Source organism: Phascolarctos cinereus, unplaced genomic scaffold (assembly GCF_003287225.1).
Source record: "Phascolarctos cinereus isolate Bilbo 61053 unplaced genomic scaffold, phaCin_HiC Scaffold_9;HRSCAF=440, whole genome shotgun sequence".
Lineage (NCBI taxonomy): Eukaryota > Metazoa > Chordata > Mammalia > Diprotodontia > Phascolarctidae > Phascolarctos > Phascolarctos cinereus.
In genome coordinates, this window is record NW_027556402.1 from 249,639,920 (window position 1) to 249,667,415 (window position 27,496).

The following is a 27,496-nucleotide window of genomic DNA, read 5'->3' on the forward strand; positions in this document are numbered from 1 at the left end:
GTGAGGAATGCAGGATGACTCCTAGGTTGTACAAGCCTAAAGGACAGGGAGGTGGTGTTGTCCTCTGCAGTAATAGGGAAGGTAAAAGGAGTGAAGAATGGGGGGGGGGGAATAATGAGCTTGGTTTTGGGTATACTAACTTTGATATGTCTATCACAGTGATCATGAAAGTAAACTGTTACAAAATAAATATCTGAGGACTGAGAATAGCCCCAACCATCTCTACTGTAAGAAACCTAGAGAGGGGTTTTACCACTACCTCAATTAATATAATCACACCTGGCATTGTTGATGTTTGTCCTTAATTTTCTTTTTTGGGGTTTTGTTTTGTTTTGTTTTAGGCAATTGGGGTTAAGTGACTTACCCAGGGTCACATAGCTAGTGTCAACTGTTTGGTCTGAGGCAGGATTTGAACCCAGGTCCTCCTGACTTCAGGGCTGGTACTCTATCCACTGCACCACCTAGCTGCCCCCTTAATTTTCAAAGATGACCAATGACATAACAGAGTGATCTCTTGATTCATGGATGAATTGGATTTAAGTGAGACAGAGTTGCACAAAGTTGTCAGCCTCTCTTCCAGAGTCAAAGTCAAACAGCAAGGCAAAAGTCAGGATGATTGGCAATGGCCTGGGATGCACAAATGCAGTGGATGACCTTGGTGCCATCATGTCTGGCCAAGCTCTAAGTGCTCTGCAAGGCCTACTTCAGCTGCCTTCATGGCCGTTGGAACAAAATGTTCTCATCTACCCATTCCACAGGAGGAAGTCTTCACATGCTTGAGGTAGACACTCCTCTGATTCACCAATGGGTTTGTGGTCTATTGATTACTCTCAATCTGGTTTAGCCTGTCTGACAAGATGATTTATCAAGATGTGTCAACTGTGTATGCTACTGCTTCTCAGAGCCACAGGTGAGAGTTGAGTGAAAGGTAGATGAGCAGCCCTGAAAAGGGCTCAGCAATCCCTTACACCAGAAGTGCTAATCCTCCCTGAACATGCCTGCACCCCAACTGGTATGGATAGCTTGATTCAACCAGTCAAATGTGTAAACTAAGTTCTGATCCAGCACCTAACCAATTTAAGAGAAATTAAATATTTGGAGTTATTCAATGAGTAGCTGATGATACAGCACAGGAAATATCTTGTAACTATTTAAATAGAACTAATAATGCTTCTTAGACTACATATAAAGCCAGCAAGCAGTTTGGAGTCAATCCAACCAAGAAGGATATAGCACTTCATTTTAGGAGATAGTAATACCAATTTGAGCAAAGCTTAAAAGGAAACTACTTTTGGAAAGATGAGAAAGTAGCTCTTGCTCTCTCTCTCTCTCTCTCTCTCTCTGTCTCTCTCTCTCTCTCTCTCTCTCTCTCTCTCTCTCTCTCTCTCTCTCTTCTGTCTCTCTTTCTCTGTCTGTCTGTCTGTCTGTCTCTCTGTCTGTCTGTCTGTCTCTCTCTCTCTCTCTCTCTCTCTCTGTCTCTCTCTCTGTCTCTCTCTCTCTGTCTCTCTCTCTCTCTCTTTCTCTCTCTCTGTCTCTCTCTCTCTCTCTCTCTCTCTCTCTTTCTTTCTCTCTCTCTCTCTCTCTCTCTCTCTCTCTCTCTCTCTCTCTCTCTCTCCCCCTCTCTCTCTCTCTCTCTCTCTGTCTCTCTCTCCCTCTTCCCAGCTGTAATACCATGAGACATTCCATGGCCAAAAAGAAGGTCTCCAAAGAGAAGGAATCAAATATCCAGAGAGAGAATTCACTGTGTTCTGACACTGTGACCTTTGAAGGGTCAAACCTGGAGGTCCCATTGGTATCAGTAGTAGAATTCCCCAAAGCTGCTGTGGCTGATGGCAGAGTGTGTCTCTACTTAGAGCAGACTAGAAATAAACTATCCAAACGGACCGCCCTCTCCAAGCCCAGAAGAAAGAAACCAAAGGGAATTCCATGAGGTTTCCAAAAAGAAGGAGGAAAAAAAGAGCTTCAAGTGACCAGGAGATATGAATTTCCCTTTGGGCACATGTGCTTTCTAAGTGTGAGCCCATTTCTTCCAAGGATCTTCTGTGTACAAGGTGGTAATATACCTCCAATTAGAGGGATGTTGTTTATAACTAATGTCCTTGCTGTGCCATGTTATAAATACCCTTTTCTAAAAGTTGTTTGAAATCTAGTTGGCTATCTTCTAATCAATGAGAAACATACTGGTGGGGGCTCATGGATAATAGTAGCAGAAAGCCCCAGACTTTCAGGATCCTGAGGGAATAAATAGAAGCTGAATTCTGGGACTCAACAATATGATTTGGGTTTAATGGAGTAGCCAGGGGGTAGAGGTTTAAGGGGGAGATATACTTGTCAAGTTAGGGTGTTCATTTTTCCCTGACTCCTTGCTGCCAGGACTCAAATACACTTCTTTCTAATTTGGCATACAATGGTCTTTCCACTATGTCGCTTTCCTAAACTACAAGACTCCATTCTCCAAGTATTCCATTAATTAATTTCTTTTTTTATGTTTTTAATTGCCCATTAGTCTCCCAGCAAAATCTTTACCATGATTCCTCCTTGTTACATGAATGTGATCCTTGGTTCTCAAAAGCTCAGTCAACAGAATGGAAACTTTGGCAGGTCCTACTAAGCTGTAAAAGTTTCACATATAGGGATAGTGATAGATTGTGTGTTACCCAGATCATCCTAGAAAAGTCTATGGAGATTCATCACCAGCTGCTACAATTCTAGGAAACACTAGGTTATGGAAGCGCTGCAATCTATGACAGTGAAAGGGCTCTCCACAGTGAAAAAAAATTGTAAATTCTCAAATTAAAATTATGAGGATGACTATTAATATAAGGATAACAGGGACATTTTGCCCTGACAGTGGAAATACAAAACAAAGTTCATGAACCCCACTCTGCCTCCAATATTACTAAGTGCCACCCTGATGTTTATCTAAGCTTCAAGGCAATTTACATGGCCCAGGTGCTAGCTGCTAGGGATATTTCACTGTGCCTGATAAAAGAAGAGAGTCTAAGTAAGACATTCCTGTCTCCCTCATGGAGTCTGTAGTCTAGTACGGGGATAAGATTTAAGCCCAGATAGTTGTAATATAAAACATTTCATAAAAAGTGCACAAGAAGGGTGCAAAACTATGTTCTGTGAGGCATCTGAAATTGGGTTATTTAAATTTTCTACTTCTTGCTCAGTTAATCTGGGAATTTCATATTCAGATTTTTATAAGCATTCATCTACTTGCTCTTAGTTATTACTTTGGTTGGTATATAATTATGAAGTGGAGAACTAAGGAGGGGGTAGTTAAGCTGCCTCCATTAGAGATTTTCCTAATATTTCCTCTCAACGTACTTGAACCTTCAACCTTGAGCACAATCCATGATGACATGGCCATGAAAGTGTTTAGCGGCTTCTTTCGCTTCTCCAGAGATGTCTTCTACATCTTCCAGAGACACAGAGATCCCAAGTGGAGAGACAGATCTACTGTGGGCTAATTACCTCCCAATAAAGCCTCAGGGGAGACTAGCTTTCACTGCACTATTCACCTCTGGGAGATGGGACTGAGGAGGCAGGACCCTAAGACCCATTACCATTTATTTCTGCCTGGGTTCTGATGCATGAAGAATTGAAGCTTTGTTCAATAGGGTTATATAAATGTCCATCCCTGTTGAATAGGCTTTCCAAGTTATAGATGCCTCCTCCTTGATCTATCCCCTGGAAAGATATGAGCACTCCCCATCAGATATGCGGTCTGATGGCTTGGTTGCAGATATAACTGAAGAGCTGGGAGCTACAGCACTCACACACTTCTGAGGTAAGGAGATGCTACAGGGTCAGAGAATGGGAAAGTTGGAAGAGACATTTCAAATCATCTAATCCAACCTGATTCGTTTTGCAAATGGAGAGACAAAAGGTATTGAGATTGTCTAAGGATCACATAAGGTCACGCTTATTAGTAGCAGAACCAAAAATAAAGCCCTCATCACTTAACTGCTCTGTTCATCCAGTGCTCTGTCTTTGTTAGCATCTCCCGAAACTCTAATTCTTTAACTACCCAGGTATCTGATGGTTTCCAGGGCTTGGTGTAAGGAACGAGTCATGAGCTGGTAGTAGGTACTTCTGGCTTCTTCCATGTCTTAGACTATCATTCTAAACCATGGTCGGAGTTCCATTCCAGTCTATGCTTCAGTTTCTCCATACTTAAAATGGTATCCTCCATGACCAATGCCAGTCCCAGGATCACTGGGGTAATAATATCTCCCATTTTTATAGGGCAGAGGCCACCTAATCTGACTCTTTACTATTCAAGAATTACCTTTACAACATCTGAAATAACTACCAGTCATCTAACACCAAATCAAGTGGATTTTTCCCCTTGAACCAAGTTGTCTCACATTCTTCTTCTATTTCCTATCACTATCACCAGCAAAATCATCTATCATGTGTTAAAGTTTGAAAAGGGTTTTACTGATCTTTACCACAATCCTATGATATCGGAAGGTAATGTATTATTAACCTACATTTACAGATTAAGAGACAGGCTCAGAAATGCTCAATGATTGGAAGGATCATAAAACTAATGTCTTATAGGTGGGATTTGAGCCCCCAGTCCTGCATCCAAATCTAGCACTCTTTCCACTATAGCACATTCTCTCTCCCAATCTCAAGCTCTGATTAGAGCAGACCTGCTGCTGTGATGGACAAGATATTCCTATATATTCACAGATTGATTCTTTCTTCTATCCTTTTATCTCTTGCCATACAGGGACCTCAGTACCTCAATGACTTGGGTGAACCAATCGTTATCAACAGAGTTTGTATTCCTAGCTTATCCTACACACCCAGAGCTGCAGGTCTCGGTTTTCTTGGGGATCACTCTGGTTTACACATGATCCTCACAGGAAACATCCTTATTGTGGCTGCCATTCAGATGGAAGCCCGCCTCCACACACCTATGTACTACCTACTAGGCAGCCTCTCTATTGTGGAGATCTGGTACACCTCAACAGTGGTCCCCCCCATCCTAGTCAACACCATGAAGAGGCATAAGGCCATCACATTGCTGGGTTGTGCCACCCAGATGCTGTTCTTCATTGGGCTGGGTAGCACTGACTGCTTCCTATTGGCCGTCATGGCCTATGATCGCTACGTGGCAATCTGCTATCCACTACAGTATCCCTTGATCGTGACTCCAAAGTTCTGTTTCAACCTGGTGGTGACTTCCATGGCCATAGGCTTCATCCTATCCCTGCAGCTGGTGGCCTTCATCTTCCATTTGCCTTTTTGCCATTCCAGAGACATTGAACATTTCTTCTGTGATGTGCCCCCTGTGATGCGCCTGACCTGTACCCACAGCCGCCTCCATGAGCTCTCAGTGCTGGTGGCAGGCACACTAGCCATTGCCTTCCCCTTCCTCCTTATTGCTATTTCCTATGCCCTCATTGCTATTGCCATATTGGGCATCCACTCAACATCAGGCCGCCGGCGAGCCTTTTCTACCTGCTCCTCCCACCTCATGGTGGTCCTGCTACAGTATGGCTGCTGCATGTTCATGTACCTTCGTCCAAACTCCAGCTACTCACCCAAGCAGGACCAGTTGCTTTCACTGGTATACACCCTAGGTACTCCTCTTCTTAACCCACTGATCTACACCCTAAGGAACAGTAAGGTAAAGGGAGCCCTGAGAAGAATAATCACAAGAAATGTCTCCTCCAAGAAAAGCTGTCCCTAGGATACTATGGTAAACCAAGGTGATAACTCTGGGTGTCTCTAATTATGACAGCCCATATATATGGCACTGGGCAGACATTGGGGGAAGTGAGGTGTGTGGTTGGCCAATGAGAGAAGAGGAGTCCCCAATATGGTGCTAAAGAAACTCAAGATTCAAACAAACATAGACACCCACGAACCCCTATACCATCAAAAGGGACTTGGAGCTGGAGATCCCATTGGAGTCCTGGCTGCCTGATCTTGGGAAAGTCATCTCATCTCTTTGATCCTGTTCATTTATCTGAAATGTTGAGAAATGAATACTTTCCCTGTCTACCTCATAGATTTGTTGGGAGAAATGAATGAACTACGTATAAAAAAGCACTTAATAAATGCTAACATATGTGCTATCCATATGTAAGGTATTATTATGATATCCCCTACTAATGTAGAAAAGCATTCATTACTTCATTCATTCAAAAAGTTTATTAAGCATACACTGTCTCAGTCACTAATACAGAGTTTAAAAAAAAATAACATTCCCTTCCCTAAAGGAGCTTGTGTTCTATTGAGACAAAAGAATATGCACAGAGATATATCTATTAAGAGGCAAAACGAATACAATCGGAGGGGAGCAGAAACAACTGGAGAGACCATAAAAGGCATCTGAGAAGAGGTGGCATGAGTTGAGACTGGGAGGAAACTAACTTCCAAGCGGCATAGACAAAACAGGAAGTGCATTCTATGCCCAGAGGACAGCCTAAGCAAAGCCATGGAGGCAAAAGAAGAAATATCTTGACTGGGAGCCAGTGAGTAAGGCTGATTAATGTGCAACACAGAGCACATGAATGTGAGTTCAGTTTGGTGAGATCCTATCCCTCTTTCACCTGAATAGAGATGCTGAGTCTGGGATAAGTCAGTTTGAGAGAGGAGGTGCATTCAGCACAATTTACCCTGAATGCTACCCTAAACCATCAGCCCTATGGCAGGCCCTGCATCCAAGTTCCTTTCTGAGGTTTGAATGACTTGTTACTTAGGTTAGGTCAAGCAAGATAATCATCATTTATTATACATAATTACTTGTATGTTCAGTCTTTAAGGTGAGGCGGCTAAATTCCATGATGACTCAAGGTTTGTCATCACCCTATAATGAGCTGACGCGCCGACATCCAGATGCAGCCAACTCTCAATTATCCACTTTATGGCTTATCTTGTAAAGCACATCATATCAGGGTTTTAATGGCACCACTTATTCTACAGAACCGTGTACCCTGTCAATAACTTCTGTCATGAACATCACTATACCTGGCAACAGAAGAGTTTTATTATTACCATCTTTGTCCTTTGAATTCACATTCATTTGGCTTCCCTCCGCTACCTCTTCTAGGGAATCAGGTTGCAGGGTATTGCAAAGGAAGAACATCCCATGTAACTCAACCTGATCATGGGAATAGAGAATTCCTAATATATTCAGAATCCTACTCAACCTCTCAGATGCCACGCAGGACTGTTCATACTTTCTTTTCCTATTATATATGCAGGTACAACCCCAACTGGCTCTTCTCATGTCACACTCCCAAAAGCTCCCTGATACAGTTTAAGGACAGTTCTCCTTTCACATACATAGGCAGTAAGCTTTGAGGTTATTATCATACATTTTATGATCAGCCTTCCTCCTTCTGGATTCTGTTTCTTTCTTTCTTAAAAGTTTCGATTAATATTCATTCATTACTCTTCCTTCCTCTTTATTTTCTATTCTATCTGAGTTCACAGATAACTAGTCACCAATCCTTAAAATGTTTATAAACCCTACCAAGTGAAGGCTGGGGAGAGAATGGAAAAAACAAACTTCACAGTTTTCCTTAAGCTACTAAGTGCTTTATCAGACCTCTTGCCCTTGGATTTGAGCTGGATCTTGCCAAGTTGTCTCTCACTTATGACATCAATTCCTTGACTACTGTAGTAAGCATGATTTTTACTTCTCCACCGAGACAGATTCTGACAACCTTCTTCAAGGCTATGTTAACAGAGGACAAGTTCTGGCAAAATGCACCAAGATGGAAAGGTTAAGTATGGGCTAACAATCTACTATATCCATCATTCTAGGACCATTCTTATTAAGGACAGAGAACTTCATTACCAGATAGGCCACAGGTGACATGATGTCAGAGGAATTTTCAGAGACCATCTCCTGCAGGCAAGACATCTCTCTTCCGTCTGCTCTATGACAACCATCTTTTAGCTGAATTAGCTATTTTAACCCTCTGTAGCACCTATGTGATAAAATTGAGTGAAATGTGTAATGAAATTTATACTAACCTCACAACAAGAGATTACTTTCTTTTCAGATGAAATAATTAAAGCTATCTATAGCCATTGGAAAATCCTCTAACTCACTACTGATTGGAGAAATGCAAATTAAAACAATTCTGAGATACTACCCCATACCTATTAGATTGGCTAGTAGGACAAAAAAAGAAAATGACAAATTGTGGAGACTATGTGGGGAAAATGAGACATTAATGCATTGTTGGTGGAGTTGTGAATTGATTCAACCACACTATAGAGCAATTTGGAACTATGCCCAAAGGGGTATAAAAGTATTCATACCCTTTGACCTAACAATGCCACTACTAGGTCTGCATCCCAGAAGAGATTTTTTAAAAAGGAAAAGGACATATATGTACAAAAATATTTACAGTAGCTCTTTTCTAGGAGCAAAGAATTGGAAACTGAGGGGATGACCATCAATTGGGGAATGGCTGAACAAATTGTGGTATGTGATTATGATGAAATAGCATTGTGCTATAAGATATGATGAGCAGGACACTCTCAGAAAAACTTAGAAAGAGTTATATGAGCTGATACAAAGGGAAATGTGCTGTGTACAAAGTAACAGCAATAGTGTAAGATGATGAGCTGTGAATGGCTTACCTATTCTCAGCAAGCCAATGTTACAAGACAGCTCTGAAGAGTTAATGATGAAAAATGCTATCCATCCCCAGAGAAAGAACTGATAGTGTTTGAATAAAGATTGAAGCATATTTTTTTAAACTTTATTTTTTGAGGTTTTCTTTTGGCCTATGTTTTCTTTCACAATATGACTATTATGGAAATGTTTTGCATGACTACGCATGTATAACCTATATCAAATTGCTTGCCTTCTCAATGAGGTGAGGTGGGGAGAGAGGAAGGGAGAGAATTTGGAACTCAAAGTTTTAAAAATAAATGTTTAAAATTGTTTTTACATGTAACTGGGAAAAATAAAATACTAAAAATAAAGGAGAGAGATTACTCCCTACCTCTCCCCAAGGCCTCCTGCAAGGTGTGAGAAGGGAAACTAGACACCACTCCACACAATACAATTTTGCCCCTAGTCAATGACTAATACATTGCCCAATACTTCAAGAAATATAACATCGGACTCATCTTAATCAGTGACCACTGTCAGTGACCCCAGCAGAAAGCTCTCACCAATAAGTAGCCTTGGATAAAGGATGCAGAGTCAGTTTCATCCCAGGGATTACCAGTCTTTATTTCACTGGCCCTCTAGATTCTCACTAAAACTTTCCTGAGGTTGAATAGATGGGGATACAGATAGAGACGTCTGTAATCATGCACACATATGCTTTTCCACCACACGAAGTCTTAATTGCTGTGCATTGAACTAGAGTGAAGGCAGTCATCATAGTAATAATTAGGTCAGATCATGAAAACAAGGTTGAATGGCAGTCCCAAACAGAAAGCTCACAAAATAGAAGAAGGGGGACATTCAGAGACATGTAGCCCCAAGTCACGTGCAGCCCATTTTGATGAACGATTCCCCTGAATCCCAGGTTACAGCACAAAGCATTTTAGAGGATATAAGCAAGCAAGGGAGGAAGTGGTTATTCCTCTGACCTAGGGACACCCTCACTATTCATACAGTTTGTTGCTATAAGAACCTATAGGATGAGTCTTTGTGAGGCACTGAGAAAGACAAGGAGAACTACGTACAACTCAAGCTGCTTTGGGTCCAATTTAATGTTCTTATATCCTTTGATGGTCTTGGTAAAACAGCACTATTGTAATCTAAGTGTGTCATTTAAGCCAGAACCTGAACCTTTAACCCTTTGGGAACAGGCAGCCCGCCCTAATGGACAGAATGCTGACATTGCAGTCAGCAAGACATCTTTTCAAATCTTGTCCCAGCCAATTGTTAGTTGCCTGACCCAGGCAAATCACTTACCATCTATTCCTCTGGTTTCCTTATGTGTAAAATGGGGTGGGTAGGGGTAGTTAGACGTCCTTTAAAGTCCCTTCTAACTTCAGATTTATCAGCCTATGATACTATGAATTCAGATTTATTAGATGCACTCACTCCTTCCCCATCTCTGAGGGGAAACCTTCCTTCCATTTAAAGTCTATCATATCGTAGGGAAGCCCTGTTGTGCAGCAGTAGAGACAGGGCTGGAACCAGTAAAGGGGAAGATCCAATGAATATTCATCTAGCACTTTAAGCTTTACAAAATGTTTCACATAATTATATCATACACTCATCACATCTGATCATCCCAGGAGGCAGGGAGCACGATTATGATTCATTTCATTTCACAGATAGGAGACAAGCTCAAAGCAGCAGTGATTGGCCGAAAATCACTAAGTGGTGGCACCAAGTAACGAACCCATGTGTTCAGCCTCCAACACTATGTGTTTCCCACTATACCTACTTCCAAAAACATTCATAAGGAGAAGGAAGAAAGGAGGAAGGGGGGTAAGAAGGGAAGAAGAGGGGAGGGGAAGGGAGGGAAGGGGAGAGCAGAAAGAAGGAAGAAAAAAGAAAGAGCACTTGATTTAGAGTCAGGAGAGATGACTTTGAACCCCAGACCTGTCTGTCTCAGTTTTCTCATCTACAAAGTGAGTGTAACTATAACGAAATGCTCTACTTAACAGAGATGTTATGAGCAAAACACATTGTAAAACTTAAATTGCGACATAAATGGGAATTGTTTTTTCTAAACAACAACAAAAAAAAAACCCAGTGCCAGGAGGTTCAAAGCCTGGGAGATTTGTTTCTGGACACACTTTCAAATGAAAGGCAGAAATTTGGAACAAAGGGCTTGAAGTAGATGGTGATACTTTGAGGTTTTTGTCTTCTCCTACCCATTCATTTGCATGGCAGACTTTGAGGATTTGGGGGGTGGGGGGAGGCAGGCAGACAAGAAAGCCGTAGCACTTCAGATACTTGGGGTCATTTGAAGTTTATCAGGAAATGGTACCTGGGCTGGTTTGAAAGGGAATGCAAACTGGCAAGCAGGAACTCATGGGAATTTCAAGAACTTTCCAATGCTAAGTTAGAAAAGGTCTTAGGGTGGAAATAGTGATTGTGCAAGTTGGAGAAAGTGAGTAAAAAATACAGTGATCATATCCAGGGAAAAATCTGCCTGCCTTTTGGCCCCTTGCATGGAAATATTGGTTCCTAGCCTTAACTATGATTAAAAAAAACTGACAGCCTTACGAAGAGAGGCTTTTTAGTTGCTATAGCAAGTAGGAGCCACAATTTCCAACAGATGTTACAAAGACATGAAGCCAGATGCTAGGGGTAAAGAGACTCTCAGAAATTACAATACAAATGGAGATGCCATTTCTAGAGAGGAGCAGGCCCTGTGTGAACAGTACAATGTATCACCAGGAGCTATTGAAGGCCCCATAGCATTGTGGCCATGGGTTGCCCCTTCAAATGTGCATCCCTACAATACATAGTCTCCACTTCGATGTCCACAAACGGATGGTGTGCATATTTGCCCCAAGGTCAGGGAGCAGTATTCGATTTCTTCTCCTCTTACTCTACTGTTTCACTAAATAAATGCCTTTCTTTTGAACTAGTTGTGTCCTCTGGCTGACTAGTAAAAGTATAGGCATGGAGGTTCAAGATCTATAGTTTTGAATGGATGAAGACACAGAAGACATCTGCAATAACACTAGCATACATGTAACTATTGGAGAATATTTAAGTACCATAGTTGATGCTAATAAAAGGTATGGAAGTGATCAGTGGACATTTAAGTGGCCAGGGAAGACAGTAGGTGATGCAGTGGATAGAGCACAGGGCCGGGAGTCCGGAAGATCTGAGTTAAAATGTCACTTCAGACATTTACTAACTGCGTGACCTTAGGAAATTCACTTAACCCCTATTTGACTTAGTTTTTCATCTGTAAAATGGGAAAATACTGGAGAATGAAATGGCAAACCACTCCAGTTTCTTTGCAAGAAAACCCCATGGACAAAAGTCTAAGAGTCGTATAGAGTAAGACATGACTGAATGACTAAACAATAGTTGGAGGAAATATTTGAATTGACCGTGAAGGACCGGTAGGATTTGGATCAGCATAAAAGTAAAGGGGAAATGTTCCAGTCTGGGAGAGAAAATTCGTAGTATATATGAATGACAGCCAGGTAGCAAGAGCTTAAATGAGATACTGGCCCTTTCATGGCATGAAGATGGCTTGGAGAGAGCTAGGAAGTGCTGAGAATCCCTCCTCCCCTCTAGAATGAGGAAAATGGAAGGACTGCTTTGGATTTCATTTCTTGAAATGACGCTTGCCCATCATCTGATCCCTTGAGTTCTTCTCAGGCCGGAGGAGGATGATATAGCACTTAGGGAAGAATACACAGACCATCAGGCCTGTCCCAGATGCCAAAATGGCAAAGATCTCCACAGCCACAGTGTCTTTGCCCTGAGCACTCAGGTGGGCTGGGATGAAGGAGATCCAAACACATGAGAAGACCAACATGCTGAGAGTGATGTGCTTGGCTTCATTGAAGGTGTCAGGCAGTTGACGGGCTAGGAAGGCCACCACCAGACTGACCAGAGCTAGGAAGCCCAAGTAGCTCAGCATAGCATAGAAGAGCTCTGAGGACCCTGCACCACACAGCATGGTGACTTTGGGTCCTGCTTCTGTAGAGTTCATGGGCACTGGAGGCCAGCCTATGACCCAGAACATACATAAAGCAACCTGGACCAATGAACAGCCAATAAGGATGGCATTGGGGAGACCTGGTCCTGCCATTTCCTGAGTCTGACACCTGGTCTAGTGGCCCTGAAGGCAGAAACAACAGTGATGGTCTTGGCCAGAGTGGTGGACACACAGACTGTGAAGATAATCCCAAAAGCTGCCTGGCGCAGGGCACAGGTCAGGGATACTGGGTGGCCAATGAACATGAATGGGCAGAGGAAACATAATGCCAAGGAGCAAAGGAGGATATAACTCAGTTTTTGGTTGTTGGCTCTGACTATGGGAATGTGGTGATGCCATATGAAGATGCCAAGGATGGTCAGGGCAAGGAGAAAGAGAAAGGATGTACAGGTGGCTAATGCCATGCCGAGGGGTTCCTTGTAGGAGAGGAAGTCAAGAATCTTGGGGATGCACTGATCCTTTCCAGTGTTTGGCCATTGGTCCTCTGGGCACTTCAGACAACTGGCACTGTCTGAAAGAGATTTTGGGTGATGAGTCAAATAAAGGAAGTGAGAGGAGAGAGACTTTTCAAACTGGGAGAACTTTTCCTTAGTCAAGTAAATCTTCCCTTCCTCTTGATACTATATTGATATGAAATCAGTGTACATTCTTATCAGATTTTCTTGGCTGCCATATGGCCCTGCTGGTTCTTATTATGCCTGTAGTCCAGGTCTAATCCCAATACTGATCATCATGGAAGCTTTAACCTGCTCCATTCTCCTAACCTGGGCTAGTTTTTCTTCCACTTCTGGGGGTTTGCTATATTGGTGCTGACTTTGGTGTGGCCATCTTGGTCTTACTGCAGCTCTGAACTCCTGAACTCAAGCAATCCCCTAGCTTCAACCTCCCAAGCAGCAGGGACCACAGGGATTCATAACTACCCCAGGTTCTCATGTTATAAAAATTTACTTTTGTTAAAGCAACCTTGGTTCCTATTAGCTTTTTGGCTACCACAGGACACTGCGCTCGGTAGTCACATTGCCTGACACATAGAAAGCACTTAATAATGCTTGCTGCCTTTGCCCACCTGGTCCACTAAAACTTCTAGGTCTTTTTAACATGAACTACCTTTGCACATTATCTTTCCTATCCTGTGCTTTTCAGTTGGTCTTTTGGACCCAAGTTCTGTACTTGAGATGGCTAGGTGGCACAGTGGATAGAGATCTGGGCTTGGAGTCCAGGGTTCAAATCTGGCCTCAGATCCTTTCTAGCTATGTGACCCTGGGCAGGTCACATACTTGTTTGCCTCAGTTTCCTCATCTCTAAAATGAGGATGATAGTAACACCCATTTAGCCCCATGCTTGGCACATAGTAAATATTATTAGCTATTATTATTTTAAAGCACTTCCCCTTATTAACTTTGCACAGGGGGTTAGCACATAGTAAGCACTTAATAAATGCTTTGTGACTTGACAATTCCAACCCACCATTCCATCCTATTGAGATCTTTTTGGATCCTGATTATACCATGCCACGTTTCAGCTATGGTTCCCAACTTTCTATTATACTAGTTCAAAGTAGAAGCTAGATTTGAATTAAAGCCTTCCAATTGTTCTTTGGCTCACTTTGAACTAGATTTTTATACTTGTCGGAAGGAAACCTTTGAGAAATGGCCGAGTAATGACTTTTCAGCTATGTTGTAAAAAAATTTAAGTATGGACCAGACTAGAAGTCTACTAGGGCCCTTCCAACTGTGAAATTCTGAGAACTGATCGCTTCATATCCTACATATTCTTCCAATCAGAAGTTACTAGCATTGTTCTTTTCCATTTCTCCTGTCTGACTCCTCTCACTTCCAACCCACTTATTTCTCTGGCAAGTTGCACAATGCTCTTACCTCGAATCTAGCTCCACTAGCTGCTTGGGGTAAAACTGGTGCCACCCTTCTCCTGTCTTGCTTACCTGGTATATAGGCTATTTCTCCCTTTGGACAGTGTAGACACTGGAAGCAGCAGCTTGGTTGCCCCTGGATGGCTGACTTCCGGGTTCCCAAAGGACATGTTTTACTACAGACTGAAAGAGGAGCCTACTCATAGACAGACAGAAAAAAAGAGAGCTAAGTAAAGTTTAGAGAAGAGCTAACAGCATCTGTAAAATCAGTCATTAGCAGGAGTTTTTTACCCTTGGAAAGCTGGACCCCAAATCTGTACTTTTCTGAGTTCTCACTAATGGTGGAAATTTCAGCTAGACATAGTTGGAATTGGGATGTAATGACTGGATTCATAGTTACTTCTTTCCTCTGGTTAGTTGGCACTGCTACTGAAGGGGAGCAGGAGGAAGGGGTGGTTTCTAGTTCTCACCTTCCCAGGACCCTCTGCCCAAATGATGATGCTACTGTTTATCACCAGCTCTTTCCCTGAAGGTTCCCTGAAGTCTAAGTGGTCCGCAAAGTGTGGTCAGGAGCAAGGTATATGCTTACAACATCAAAAATTGCTGGGATCTCCCCTTCCTCAGTAAAGAAGATCTCTTCCTGGGCTTGAGTAGTGAAGTGAACAGACCTTAGATATTGCAAAAGCTGAGGCAAAAACACAAGTAGAAAGACAAAGAGAGAGTCCAAGGACACTTACACTGCATTCGTAGTAAATATGCTCATATATCTTGGCTATGCCCAGTGGGTTTCTCCAGGACTGTTCCATTAATTCTACCTGGTATACCCAGGTGCTCAGATCGAAAGATCAGAGAGCCATAGATTGAGGGGCAGAAAGGACTTTTAAAAGCTTCTTGCTCAAGTCCCTCCTTATAGAGAAAGGGTAGCTGAGGCTTAAAGAAATTAAGTTATGAGCCCAAGATCATCCACATAGTAAGTAGCTAGGCTAGGACTCATAAAATCATGAAAATTCAGAACTGGAAGCACCCCCCCCAATAAAAGTCATCAAATCCAGCCCACACCCAAACAAGAGTCATCTCGAAAGCATATCTAGTAAATGGTTTCCTTGATTTAAACAATTCCATTGAGGAGAAATCCACTATCCCTGGGGACAGTTCAGCAACTCTCCTTGGGGAAGTTCAAAATTATATCTTCATAGATCATGAGAGCTTAAAGGGACATTTGAAGTAATCTAGTCATAGAAAAAGTTATACAATTGTCCTGACCAGGTCAACCAAAATTTGTTATCTAATCTCAAATGATCCCTCACTATTACATGGCAATCTTCTAATTAGTATTGTCCAGGTGACTACCTATTTCACACACACATGCGCGCGCGCACGCACACACACACACACACACACACACACACACACACACACACACACAAAAACTAGAATCATTCTAAACCTTCCCTTCTCTCCTTAATTTCACCTACACCACTCCCAATCCTTGGCTCAGAGCAATGGACTTTTACCTCCTATTTCACTGAGAAAGTAGAGGCTGTCCATTTTCAGTTCCCTCTTCTTTTTACTCAACACCTCCAATCCTCTTCATTTTGGCTTGCATTCTCTTCTCCTTTGCATCAGTCTCTGAATAAGAGATTCCTCTACTCTTTGCCAAGGTCAACATTTTTTTTTCATTCCTTCCCATTTCCTCCCACAATTTTCCCTCTCCATTATTCCTTCTCACTTACTTATCTTCAAACTCTAATTAAGAGACAAAAAGAAAGGATATGTGTGTATATATACATATACATAAACAAATTTAGACATATACACACGTGGTCTTTTGTTGTTTACATATATGCATGTTTGTATCTGTACATATATGTATATGCAATCATTCATATTTGTATAAAACCTCCCAAATCTATACATGCAGCCCTAATCTGTTCCATCTCTAGCTATTCATCACCAACTGACCAGACTGCAAACATTTTCTCACAGCTATTGTGTCTCCTCACATCTAAATCCATCTAATTATCCTATCATCTGCCCCATCCATCTATCCTGAAATGCTCTGCCAGAATCCCCCAAGTCCATGTCTTCATCCTTCCCCTACTTTGCCAGCCTCATAGCCCTGTTGATAAAGGAAATGAAGTTAGTTTGATATTAACTATTGTGATAGTTACCCGAGTTTTAGTGATTACTCCTTCCCTTTCTGAATTATCCCAAACAATCCATTTAATAGAAGGGTATGGAATTTTGTCAGAAATTTTTTGCTGTTTTGCTGAATTCAGATTCTTCCATGTACTTTTTTAAAAATGACAGTATTTGCCTTCCTTCCAGATCTGTGGCATTTACTTCCACATTTCACAATATTTCAGAGATCATTGGTAGTTTCAAAAATCATTTCTCTCAGGTCTCTTAGCACTCTGGAATAGAGTTTATCCAGGCCTAATGATTTTAACCCATTGAGGGAAGTTAGGAGCTCCCTAAACATCTCCTCAATTATCTTGGGATTCAACTCCCTGATCTTCTATTCTTCCAACTCTAAAGATCACTGCCTTTGTATAAGGAAACATAAGAAAAAGAAGAGTCTTTCCTTAAAAACATCCTGTAAGAAGGTACCCAAAGATGGAGGTGTTTGTACTAAATGATCTCAAAGATGTCTTCTAGCTTTAGTATTATAACGTTCCATCAATGGGCAAGTTGGCTTTATTATATGAAAGTGCTTCTACAGCCCTAAAAACACTTGCCATCACCCACCTGCTACAGTACCTGACATTTCAGTATTAAAGATGCTGGGGTCCTCTTAAAGACCTCTAGAAGAAATAAATTAAGGTATCATTTCTCCTAGAGGCTTTTTAGAAATGCAGATGCTTCTAAGAAGTTGAGGTAATTAAAGTTAGCCACTACTACTTTAGCTAGAATTAGAAATTTGATTATCTATTAGGACCTCAAGAGAAAAAAGACAAAGAAGGGAAGTGCAGTTGAAAGTAGAAGGAGGAGAAAACCAAAGCTTGGAGTACTACCTTGGGAACATCCATGGTCCATAGATTCAAAGCTGTAGCTTATCTAGTTCAATCCATTATTTTACAGATGATGAAACTGAGACACAGAGAAAGGAAAGGATTTGCCCAAGGTCACTCAGATAGAAAGTAGAAAAACTGAAAATTGAACACAGGTCTTCTGACTCTACATTTGGCCATCATTCTGATACTCCATACTGCCTCAAAGCGGTCACATCTTCAGATTGCAAATTCAATATTATTTCCACTACACCACTTCTCTGTGATAATAGAACTCTTTACATACAATCAAGGAACAGAAAAAGAGTACTGAGTGCTTAGAAATCTGGGTGGAGTGGAAGAAGGGGAGATTAGACAGAAAATGACAAAAACAGAGAGATGGGGAAGAAAGAAGAGATGAGAGAATGCCAAAGACAACCTACACCTCCTTCAGGATTTTGCCCTGGCTTAGACTTGATCAAAGAGTCTCTGTTTTCTAGATAATGGAAAAACATCAATATCCATCTCATTCTCAGATTTCATATCCATAAATATTGGAGGCTGAATTAGATAAGGGATTCTTAACTTGGGATCTGTGAACTTGTTTTCAAAATCTTTTTATTACTGTATTCAATATAATCCAGGTCCCAATTTGTTTTAGTCATTCAGAGACCTTCATCTGAGACAGGGCCAGGAGGCTTCACCAGCCTGCCAAAGGGGTCCAAGGATACACAAAACAAAGGTTAAGAACCCCTGGACTAGAGAATCCGAAGTCCTTTTGATTTGACTTTTGCCCTGCTGCTGGACTCTGATGTCTCAGGAAGAGAGGAAGCTGGTGACTTTGCACAACTTTGCCTCACTTAAATCCAATTCACCCATGAGTCAAGAGATCACCCTGTGGTATCATTGTTCCTCTTCGAAAATGAAAGACAGAAGGGGCAGCTAGGTGGTGCAGTGGGTAGAGCACCGGCCCTGAAGTCAGGAGGACCTGAATTCAAACCCAGCCTCAGACACATAACACTCACTAGCTGTGTGACTCTGGGCAAGTTACTTAACCCCAACTGCCTAAAAATACTAATAAAATAATAAAACAAAGAACAAATAAAGCATAGTGAAAAGTGTGCTGGATCTGGAGTCAGGAGCAAATCTGGGTTCAGATCCGATTTCTGACACTTATTTTGACAGACAGCTAGGTGGAGTAATGGATAGCATTCTGAACTTGGAATTGGGAAGAAATGAATTTGAATCTAGCTTCAGATACTCACTAGCAGGATGCCTCTGAGCAAATCACTTAACCTCTCTAAGCCTCAGTTTCCTTATCTGTAAATTGGGGGTGATGATAATAGCACCTCCCTCATAGTGTCACGGGGAGGAAGAAATGAGATAACATGTGTAAAGTGATTTCCAAACCTTAAGTTTCATATAAATGTTAACTCATGTTATTTAGCTGTATGACTACGGACAAATCATTTAACTACTCCAAGCCTCAGTTTCCTCTTTTTGAAAATGGAGAGAAGTAATGCCTACCTCATAGGACTGTTGTGAGTATAAAATGAAATAAAAATCATTAAATGTTTGCACACGTAAAATAATTACCTACATAACAGCTATTATCAAATGTTATCTCTTCCAAGAAGCCTTCCTGGATCCATTGATCCAGAAGCCAAGATTTAACCTTTGTATCTTGACTATGGTGCTTAGCATAGAATTCTATCTTGGTCTGGAGCTTTTTTCCCCTACTAGAGCATAAGTTCCTTGAGCCTAAGGAGCATACTTCTTGCATCATAAAGCACCCAGAGTGCTTTAGGCAAAACAGCTACTTATCTCTTTAGACCTCTGTTTCCTCTCTAAGTTGCCTTCTAGCTGGAATGCTGTAGGGGTCTATTAACAGGCAGGTTGACTCTGTATGTAAAAGACCCCTCATGCCCCTAAGAATACCTTCTCAGCACCCACCTGCTACAGAACATTAGAGGTATTCTTATCCCATTTTAAAGATGAGGAAACACACTCAGAAAGGTCAAAGGACTTGCCCAATTAATGAGTCAATCAAGTAGCATTTCTGAGGTGCCTTCTGTGTGCCAGTTTCTGTGCTGGGCACAAATACAAAAATGAGGTGATCAGTTGTTGTCCTCTGTTCTTCAAGAGGACCAAAATGACATCACTATGTTGGGGTCAAGGGACAGTGTGTCCAACTGTGGCTGAGCAGACCAGTACAAGCTGGGAAGGCTCCACCACAGGTCACAAGAATGAGATACTACCTGTCTCCAGGAGCTTACAATCTGCTTTGGGCAGTAATATGCAATAAGCCTGGGAGAGACAGACTAGAGCCAGGTTATGAAGGGTTTTCAAGACCGAACAGCGGAATTTGTAGATTATCCTGTAGGCCATGGAGAACCACTTAAGATTCTTCAGGGCAGAGGGGAATATTGCTATATGGTGAAGCAACAAATATTTATTAAGTAACTTGCCAAGATCACAATGTAAGTAGTCACACACCCAAGGCTAATATTCAAGTTTCCTGAAATAGTCCTTAAGTCACTTGGGGACTCATACGAGATGTACCTTGCCTAAGCATCTGATATTGTCAGAGAAAAAAATATGGACACTTTTGGTCTCCTTGGAGAGCAAACACCCAAGAACCATTTCTTTTGGTTGTCTATCAGTCCAATTTTGATTGGTTATTTAGGGGGTGAAATGGCCATAAATAATGGCTCTGAATAGTATGGGTATCAGTACCTTAGGATAAAATCATCATATTCTATCTTAATATTATTCTCAGAGCTGTTTTATACAGAAGAAGTAAATGCTTTGTGCAGTCATGCTTAGGTTAGGAAAATGGTGAGAGTGAAATGAGGAAAGTGGGAAACAAGCATTTATTGAGTGCATACTGTATGCCACTGTGTTAAGTGCTTTACAAATATTATTTCATTTGATCCTCACAACAATCCTGGAAGTTAGGCACTATTATTTACCCCCATTTTACAGTTAATGAAATGGAGGAAGACAGGAGGTTAATTCACTTCTAGCAACACAATACTAATAAATGTCTGAGGGCCTATTTCAACTCAGATCTTCCCTACTATCTATCCACTCTACTACCTAGCTGCCTCAAGTAGTATCTTTTTAAGCTAAGTATACTGAGGTAGTAAGAACAGAGGATCCTCAGAGACCTCCTCACCACTCATTCCACCACAAGATTAAAGAAGCTGGCTCAGGAAAGACTGAAAACCCCAGAAAATCAAGTCTCTTGCCAGCCTGAGAATCCCTTTGCTCTTACCACTATCATTGCTTACCTTTATAATTGAACTTTCTACCAAAGTCTCTTGGGGATGGTTTTGACATATGCCCCTTCCATGCCTGGTTCTCTGATTGGTTGAAAAATTTGAATGTGGGAGAGGAGGTATATGTCTGCCCATTCCCAGGGTTATTCTAGCTTTGCCTTTTATGGCAGCAGTGACTGGCTCTGTGCCAAATCTTTTTATTCTGATATTTCTCCTACCTCTTCTTTGTCCTTCATTCATAGATCATAGATCACAGAGCTAGTCCAAGCTGTTCATTTTACAGATGAGTAAACTGAAGGTCAAAGAGATTTATGAGACTTACCCAAAAGATTCTTAGCCCTCCCAACCTCCTTTGCCACTTCCTTGCTCCTCATAGCCTCCTTTATTCTATTCAGTGCCCATGCGTATTCATCCCATCCTAGATAGAGCAAGTATAGGGACATGCATTCCTTGTCTCTGTCTCACCTGCCATGGCCTGACATCTCCTGTCCTGGCACAACTGCTGCCAGTAAATGGTCCCTGCCCAGGAGAGCAGGCCTCAGATTCTGATAGGCCACCAGGAAAGCTTTGGCTGCCAGGTAGGCTTGGTACGTGGCAGTTAAGTCATCCAGGTTCAGTACAGACAGATGGGTAGGTGTCAGCTGCTCCAGCCCAGTGCAGTTAGGGGAAACATATCCTGCTCGAGGACCACCAGCCTTTAGCCCAGGCCAGGTGCAGCCCAACAGCTCTTGCCAGAACAACTTTATCAGGTGGTTGTCCGGGTACTTGGCTGGGTGCAGAGTAGACAGGAAGTGCTCAAGGCCAGGCACTGGTCCTGAGTGTATCCTCAGAAACAGGCCCCCATTGAGCATCTCTCTGGCCTCCCTGCTCAACACTGAGGCGTCTGGTGAAAAAGAAGTGGACACGAGCCAGATCCTGTTGGTCATGTTCTTCTTCTGAAGAGCTTTGGCAAGGAGAATGAAGTGAATGTGGTAGCAGTCACAGACGATCACCTTGGCAGTGGAGTCTTGGATGGCATCAGCCACATCACCCACATTGTTGACATGGCCATCGATCCTCTTTGAGAAGCTCACACAGCCTCCATTCTTTCCAATTGCCTTCCGGAATTCCTGATCCAGCCACTCAAAGGCACCACTATCTGAGCCCACCAGGCCCACCCAGGTCCAGTTGAAGTAGAGAAGTATCTTGGCCATGGCCTGAGGTTGGTGGGCTCTGCTGGGGACTGTTCGGAGGAAGGAAGGGAACCGGTGGTGGTCAGAAAATTGGGGATGTTGAGATCCATGACTTATCTAGGGGAGGAAAAAGGGTGAAATGTTCCTGGCCTGAAAAACCCAGAACTTGGCTTGATATTTCTTGAGGCCTCCCAGCAGCTGTCTGGGGACCAAACCTTACTCTCAACCTCTCACTTAAGCTGACTGACCTTTCATGCATAAACTATAGAGGGAGCTAGGTGGCAGAAAGAACAGAGTTCTGAACTTGGACTCAAGAAGTCCTGTATTCAAATCGTGTCTCAATCACACAGCTACATGATCATGGGCAAGCATCTTAACTTGTCTTAGCCTGTTTCCTCATCTGTAAAATAAGGATAATAGCACCTGCCTCATAGGATTGCTGTGACTTAAATGAGGTAATATGTGTTATATGCTTTGTAAACCTCAAAGTACTACATGAATGCTTGAGATTAGTAGTAGTAGTAGTAGTAGTAGTAGTAGTAGTAGTAGTAGTAGTAGTAGTAGTAGTAATATATGTACCACCTAACCCCTAGAGTTTGTGAAAAGAGCATTTTGTAAACCCAAAAGTTCTAAAATAAAAATAGAAGGCATTATTATTTAAGCAACTGTCCCATGAATGCCCTGTCCTGTCCCCTCTCCCACTACTCTGGGACTATCACTGGGAACTCACAAGTTTGTAAGTGGGGGCCACAGACTCTATGGGTCTGCCTTCCTAAAGCTATAGCTCACAAGCCCAGACCAGTAAATTAACCCTCAACAGTCACCTAGTAGACACAATTAGGTCCAAGCAAAGGCCTTTATTAAGCTGGAATGGTAAGAAGAGTAGCTGCTAAATATTCCTAACACAAACATCTGGGTCACAATCTCACAAATACGCAGTACCCGTGGGAAGGGTGGTCACATATTTGGAGCATAATGGCACTGGGGAACACATGTAGGGGGGACACGGCCAAGGCAAACTCATTCCTCCCACAGTGTGGGGTCCCAGTGTTCTTCCTCTTCTCATTAGGTACTCAACTGCTCCTCCCTAGCCTTAATATGTGGGCCACTCCTCTGGGCTCTCTAGTTAGCTCCTCTCTGCAGCTCAACTCACCATTTCCAGGGAGAGTTCTCTTTTAAATCTATGCTCAGTCAGTCAATAAACATTTCACAAGCATCTACTATGTGCCAGGCATTGTGCTAAGTGCTAGGGATAAACAGAAAGGTCTTGTCAATTCTCTTCTCTGCTGACAGAGATTACCTTCCTTAGAGCTGCTTCCTGATTTTTCCTAACCGTCCCCCCGCCCCACATGTCTCACTGCGCTCCCTACTGGATGCAGTGTCTCCTACAGAGTAAAGAATTGTTGCAAGGAACCTGACTGATGAAGACAAGAGATGGGGAAGAGCAAGTCCTCCCTCCTCCCCCTCTGACAGAGACACAGGGGTCACACTCCACAAAACTGCTGCCTGCCTTGAATGTCTCAGCTTCTCCTTAGGCTGCCAGCATTAAATTTTTCAAGTTCACTAGAGGCATGGCCCTTCTTTTGTCTAGCTGATCTTCTAATTCCATCAGGGAAATTTCTTCACATTTTTGTAAATGAATAAAACATGGTATAGTATGTCTTTGCATTTTTTTTAACACAGCAGCAATTTATTAGTTTGTTATGTGACTCTTACCTTCTATAATTACGTCAACTGGGCTGGGCCTAATACAGATATATGAGGAACAAAATACCATGACTGGATGACAGTAAGTAACAACAGCAATAACAACACATAACCTTGCCATAGAATTTTGAGGTTTGCAAAGAACTTTAGGTACCATATCATTTCACTTGATCCTCACAAAAAGCCTGTGATTTAGGGGCTATCATCCCTTCAGAGAGATGAAGTGACTTTCTCACAGTCACACATCTAATAAGTGTCTGAGACAGGAGTCAAACCATATCTTCCTGGTGCCAAGTGTAGAGCTCTATATACTACAGAACTATTCCCAATAACATATGTTAACATAGGGAAATGGGAGTGGAAAGGGCTACTTTTTTCCATTTCAGAGAAGGATGTGTCAATGGTGAACCCACTATCCCTTAGAAAGATTACACTGTAACCTGAAATCACAGGTATCTTTTCAGCCAGTTTGATAAAGGTGGTTTCATCTCTGAGAAAGGAGGTCATAGGTCAAAGTCATATTTAGAAGAAGGTTCCATGTAGAAGACTGTTGGCAGGGGGAAATGATCATTGGCACCAGGGTTGATGCCAAGCAAGGCTGCTCTTACTCTAAAGCAGAATGGGCATTGGTATGATTTGATAGACCAATTATGCATCTAATTTCTTCCTTATTAATAAAACCTGAAGTGCTATAATTAATGCTTTATCCCTTCATGTGAGCATGTGCATGAGGTATGGGGTGAACCTTTATTAACCTAGGGATATTTGTACTAATTCAGTGGAAAACACATTGGATTGTGAATCGGGAGACCAAGGTTTGGGGCCTGGCTTCACCATTTTAATGCTATGTTTCTTTAAGCAAGTTACTTGAACCACCCAATTTCTTGATAAAAGAAAATTCAGTTCAAAAAGCCTTTTATTATGTATGTGCTAGACACAAGGGATAAACAAACAAAAATTATATAGACCCTGTCCATAAGAAGCTTACTTGGGCCAAACAGCATGTGCACAGGTAAGTAAATTTGGAAAGAGAACAAAGCAAACACAAAGTGATTTTTGGAGGGTAGAACACTAAGGACTATGGGAAACTAACTGAGGCCTCCTGACAGAACTTGATCTGGACATTGAAGAGAAACTAAGTCATTAAATGACTTGCCCAAGGGCACACAGGTCCTAAGTAGCAACGTCCTTTTATTACACCAAGTTTCCTCTCTGATTCATGAACTGAATCTTCATCTTCTTTTGTTGGTTGTTATTTCAGTCATGTCCAATTCTCCACGACCCCATTTAGGGTTTTCATGGCAAAGATACTGAAGCGGTTTGTCATTTCCTTCTCCAGCTCATTTTACAGATGAGGGAACTGAGGCAAGCAGGGTTAAGTGACTTCCCCAGTGTCACACAGCTAGTAAGTGTCTGAGGCTGGATATGAACTCACAAAGATGACTCTTCCTGACTCCAAGCCCAGCGCACTTTCCATTGCACCACCTAGCTGCCCTATATATGTAACTGGTTTATTTGTATTTGTCCTCTTTGTGTTTCTTAAATATATATATATATATATATATATACATATATATATGTATGTATATACATGTATACATATATATACACACATATATATAAATGTATATATATGTATATATACATACATATATATATACATATACATATGTACTTATCTCATCTTTAGAATGTTTGCTTCCTGAGAACAGGGATTTTTCCATTCTTTATATCGGCAACTCCAGTATTTAGAACACAGCTGGTGCTTAATAAATGCTTTTTGATAGGGGGCAGCTAGGTGGCACAGTGGGTAGATCATCAGCCCTGGAGTCAGGAGGACCTGAGTTCAAATTCGGCCTCAGACACTTGACACGCGCTAGCTGTGTGACCCTGGGCAAGTCACTGAACCCCAATTGCCTCAAAAAAAATGCTGATTGACTGATTGATTTAAAGGTGGTTTGGGTCTAGGCTGTAAAAGGATTTAAAAAGTAAATAGAAGAACATGAATTTTATTGTAGAAGGACATCATTGAGTATGTGAGAAACTTCAAGGTAATCTGACCATACTCAGTGTGGAGAGTTCATTGTGGAGTCTAGCATCTGGGCTTGAAACGCAACTCTCCTACTTACTACCCATGTGACCTTGGGCGCATTACTTCACTTCTCTGTTCCTCTTCTGAAAAATACAGGAGTTGGATGTGATCACCTCTCAGGTGCCTCCTGGCTCTTATCCCTAAGAGTGCATGTTCCTATAACTAATTGTGAAATCCTTGGCTTCAGCTATTTCACAGAGCCAACCCCCACTAGGTTCATGTTCCCAACCGAAACTTATCCAATTCACTCTGCTGATGGGCATTCTGGGAATTATAGCCCCTGCAATATCCTAGAGTGTAGGCAGTCATCCTAAGTAATTGTAAAAGGTTCCAAGATTCTCAAGGACAAAATGAAATTTAAAGTCACTGTTCTTTAATGCAGCCAGATAAGCCTGAGTAGTGTTGAACCTGGAATAAAGGGGCTCACACGCTAGCTGTGCTTGCTCTAAAATTAGCTCTTCTCCTGATTTCCCCCTATTTGCCCACCTCCCAGCTAGCTGTCAACGAAGGAACCATTAACAACAAAGTGCTTGTTAATAATAATAATATTAATATTCTATTCTATGTTATTTAAATATTATTAATAATAATAGCTAACAGGTAAATAGTGCTTAAAGATTATAAAGCATTTTGCTCATGTTATCTCATTTTATCTTCACAGCAACCCTGTGAAATAGCTGCCATTGCTCTACCCATTTTACAGATGAGGAAAGTGAGACTGAGAGATGTTAAGTGACTTACTTGCCCATGGCATCTTAGTGATGGAGTAGAAAGACAAGTGGCCTTGGAGTCCAAAGAACCATACCGTGTGGCACTGGGCAAGTCATTTAAACATTCTGGGCCTATTGTTTAGAAACATGTAAAATGAGATTCATTTTCCTACTTAGCTCACAAAGGTTTTGTGAGGAAAACACTTGATAATCCTAAAAGTATGATTTAAATGTAAATTATTGCTTTTGGTAAATGCTTTCAATGTGTTATTCTTCCATGGAGTATTTTCAGGTTAATAGTTTGTAACCCAAAGGAATGGATCTCTAATGGTAAAATGTCAGGTATCATTGAAAACCCAGCAGAAAGCTATTTTGCCTTTTCCTGGAACTCCTCAAATCACATTATGTGACCACCCATCCATTGCACCCTGGAGTGCACATGCCTTGGCTGTGGGTGGGAAGGGCCCAGGGTCTCTGGGAACAAAGAAGGGTTTTTAGTCTTAAAGAAGAAACACCCTAGAGCAGGCACCTCTCACTAGCCATGAATTCTCTATTTTGTCTCTACATATATCACTCACCTGAGGGACTTGGTAAACAAGGAGCAGGTGAGCCATGGCCTCCGATTCCGGGGAAGTCATCCCACCTATGATTCCCAGGATTCGGTGCTGGGGGTAGCAATCAAAGTTGGGCACTGGGAGGAGCTGTCCAGACAGAAGGCCCAGAGTGCTTCCAAGAGCCCGGGTGGCAGACACACAGGAGTCATAGAGCTGGAATCCCACTGTGACATTGGGCAAGAAGCTGGGATCTCTATTTCCTTCTTCCACAGCAAATAGCATGCCCAGGAACAAAACACAGCAGGCTCACGGCGGCCACAGCCTTGGGTGGCAGTGTGTTACAAAATCTTAGAAAGCTCCCTCCTTCCCCGTTGGCTGGACATATTCCTGTTTCTATGGTGATACTATGGTCATACCCTCCCCCTCACTGAGCCTCAGTTTCCTCCTCTTTAAAATGAGAGGATTAAACTACA

At 42.0% G+C, this 27,496-nt stretch overlaps 2 protein-coding genes across 2 annotated transcripts; one reads left to right on the forward strand and one right to left on the reverse strand.

Moving 5' to 3' along the window:
• Positions 1-4,763: 4,763 nt before the first annotated feature.
• On the forward strand, positions 4,764-5,713 carry LOC110200780 (olfactory receptor 10W1-like). Its single transcript, XM_020976181.1, is given in 2 exon segments — positions 4,764-4,866; positions 4,869-5,713. Coding segments are annotated over 2 exon segments (948 nt in total).
• Positions 5,714-12,251: 6,538 nt separating this feature from the next.
• On the reverse strand, positions 12,252-27,305 carry LOC110200677 (extracellular calcium-sensing receptor-like). Its single transcript, XM_020976067.1, is given in 8 exon segments — positions 12,252-12,736; positions 12,739-13,158; positions 14,590-14,713; positions 14,988-15,070; positions 15,073-15,202; positions 21,254-21,324; positions 21,327-22,077; positions 27,048-27,305. Coding segments are annotated over 8 exon segments (2,322 nt in total).
• Between the last annotated feature and the right edge of the window lie 191 nt (positions 27,306-27,496).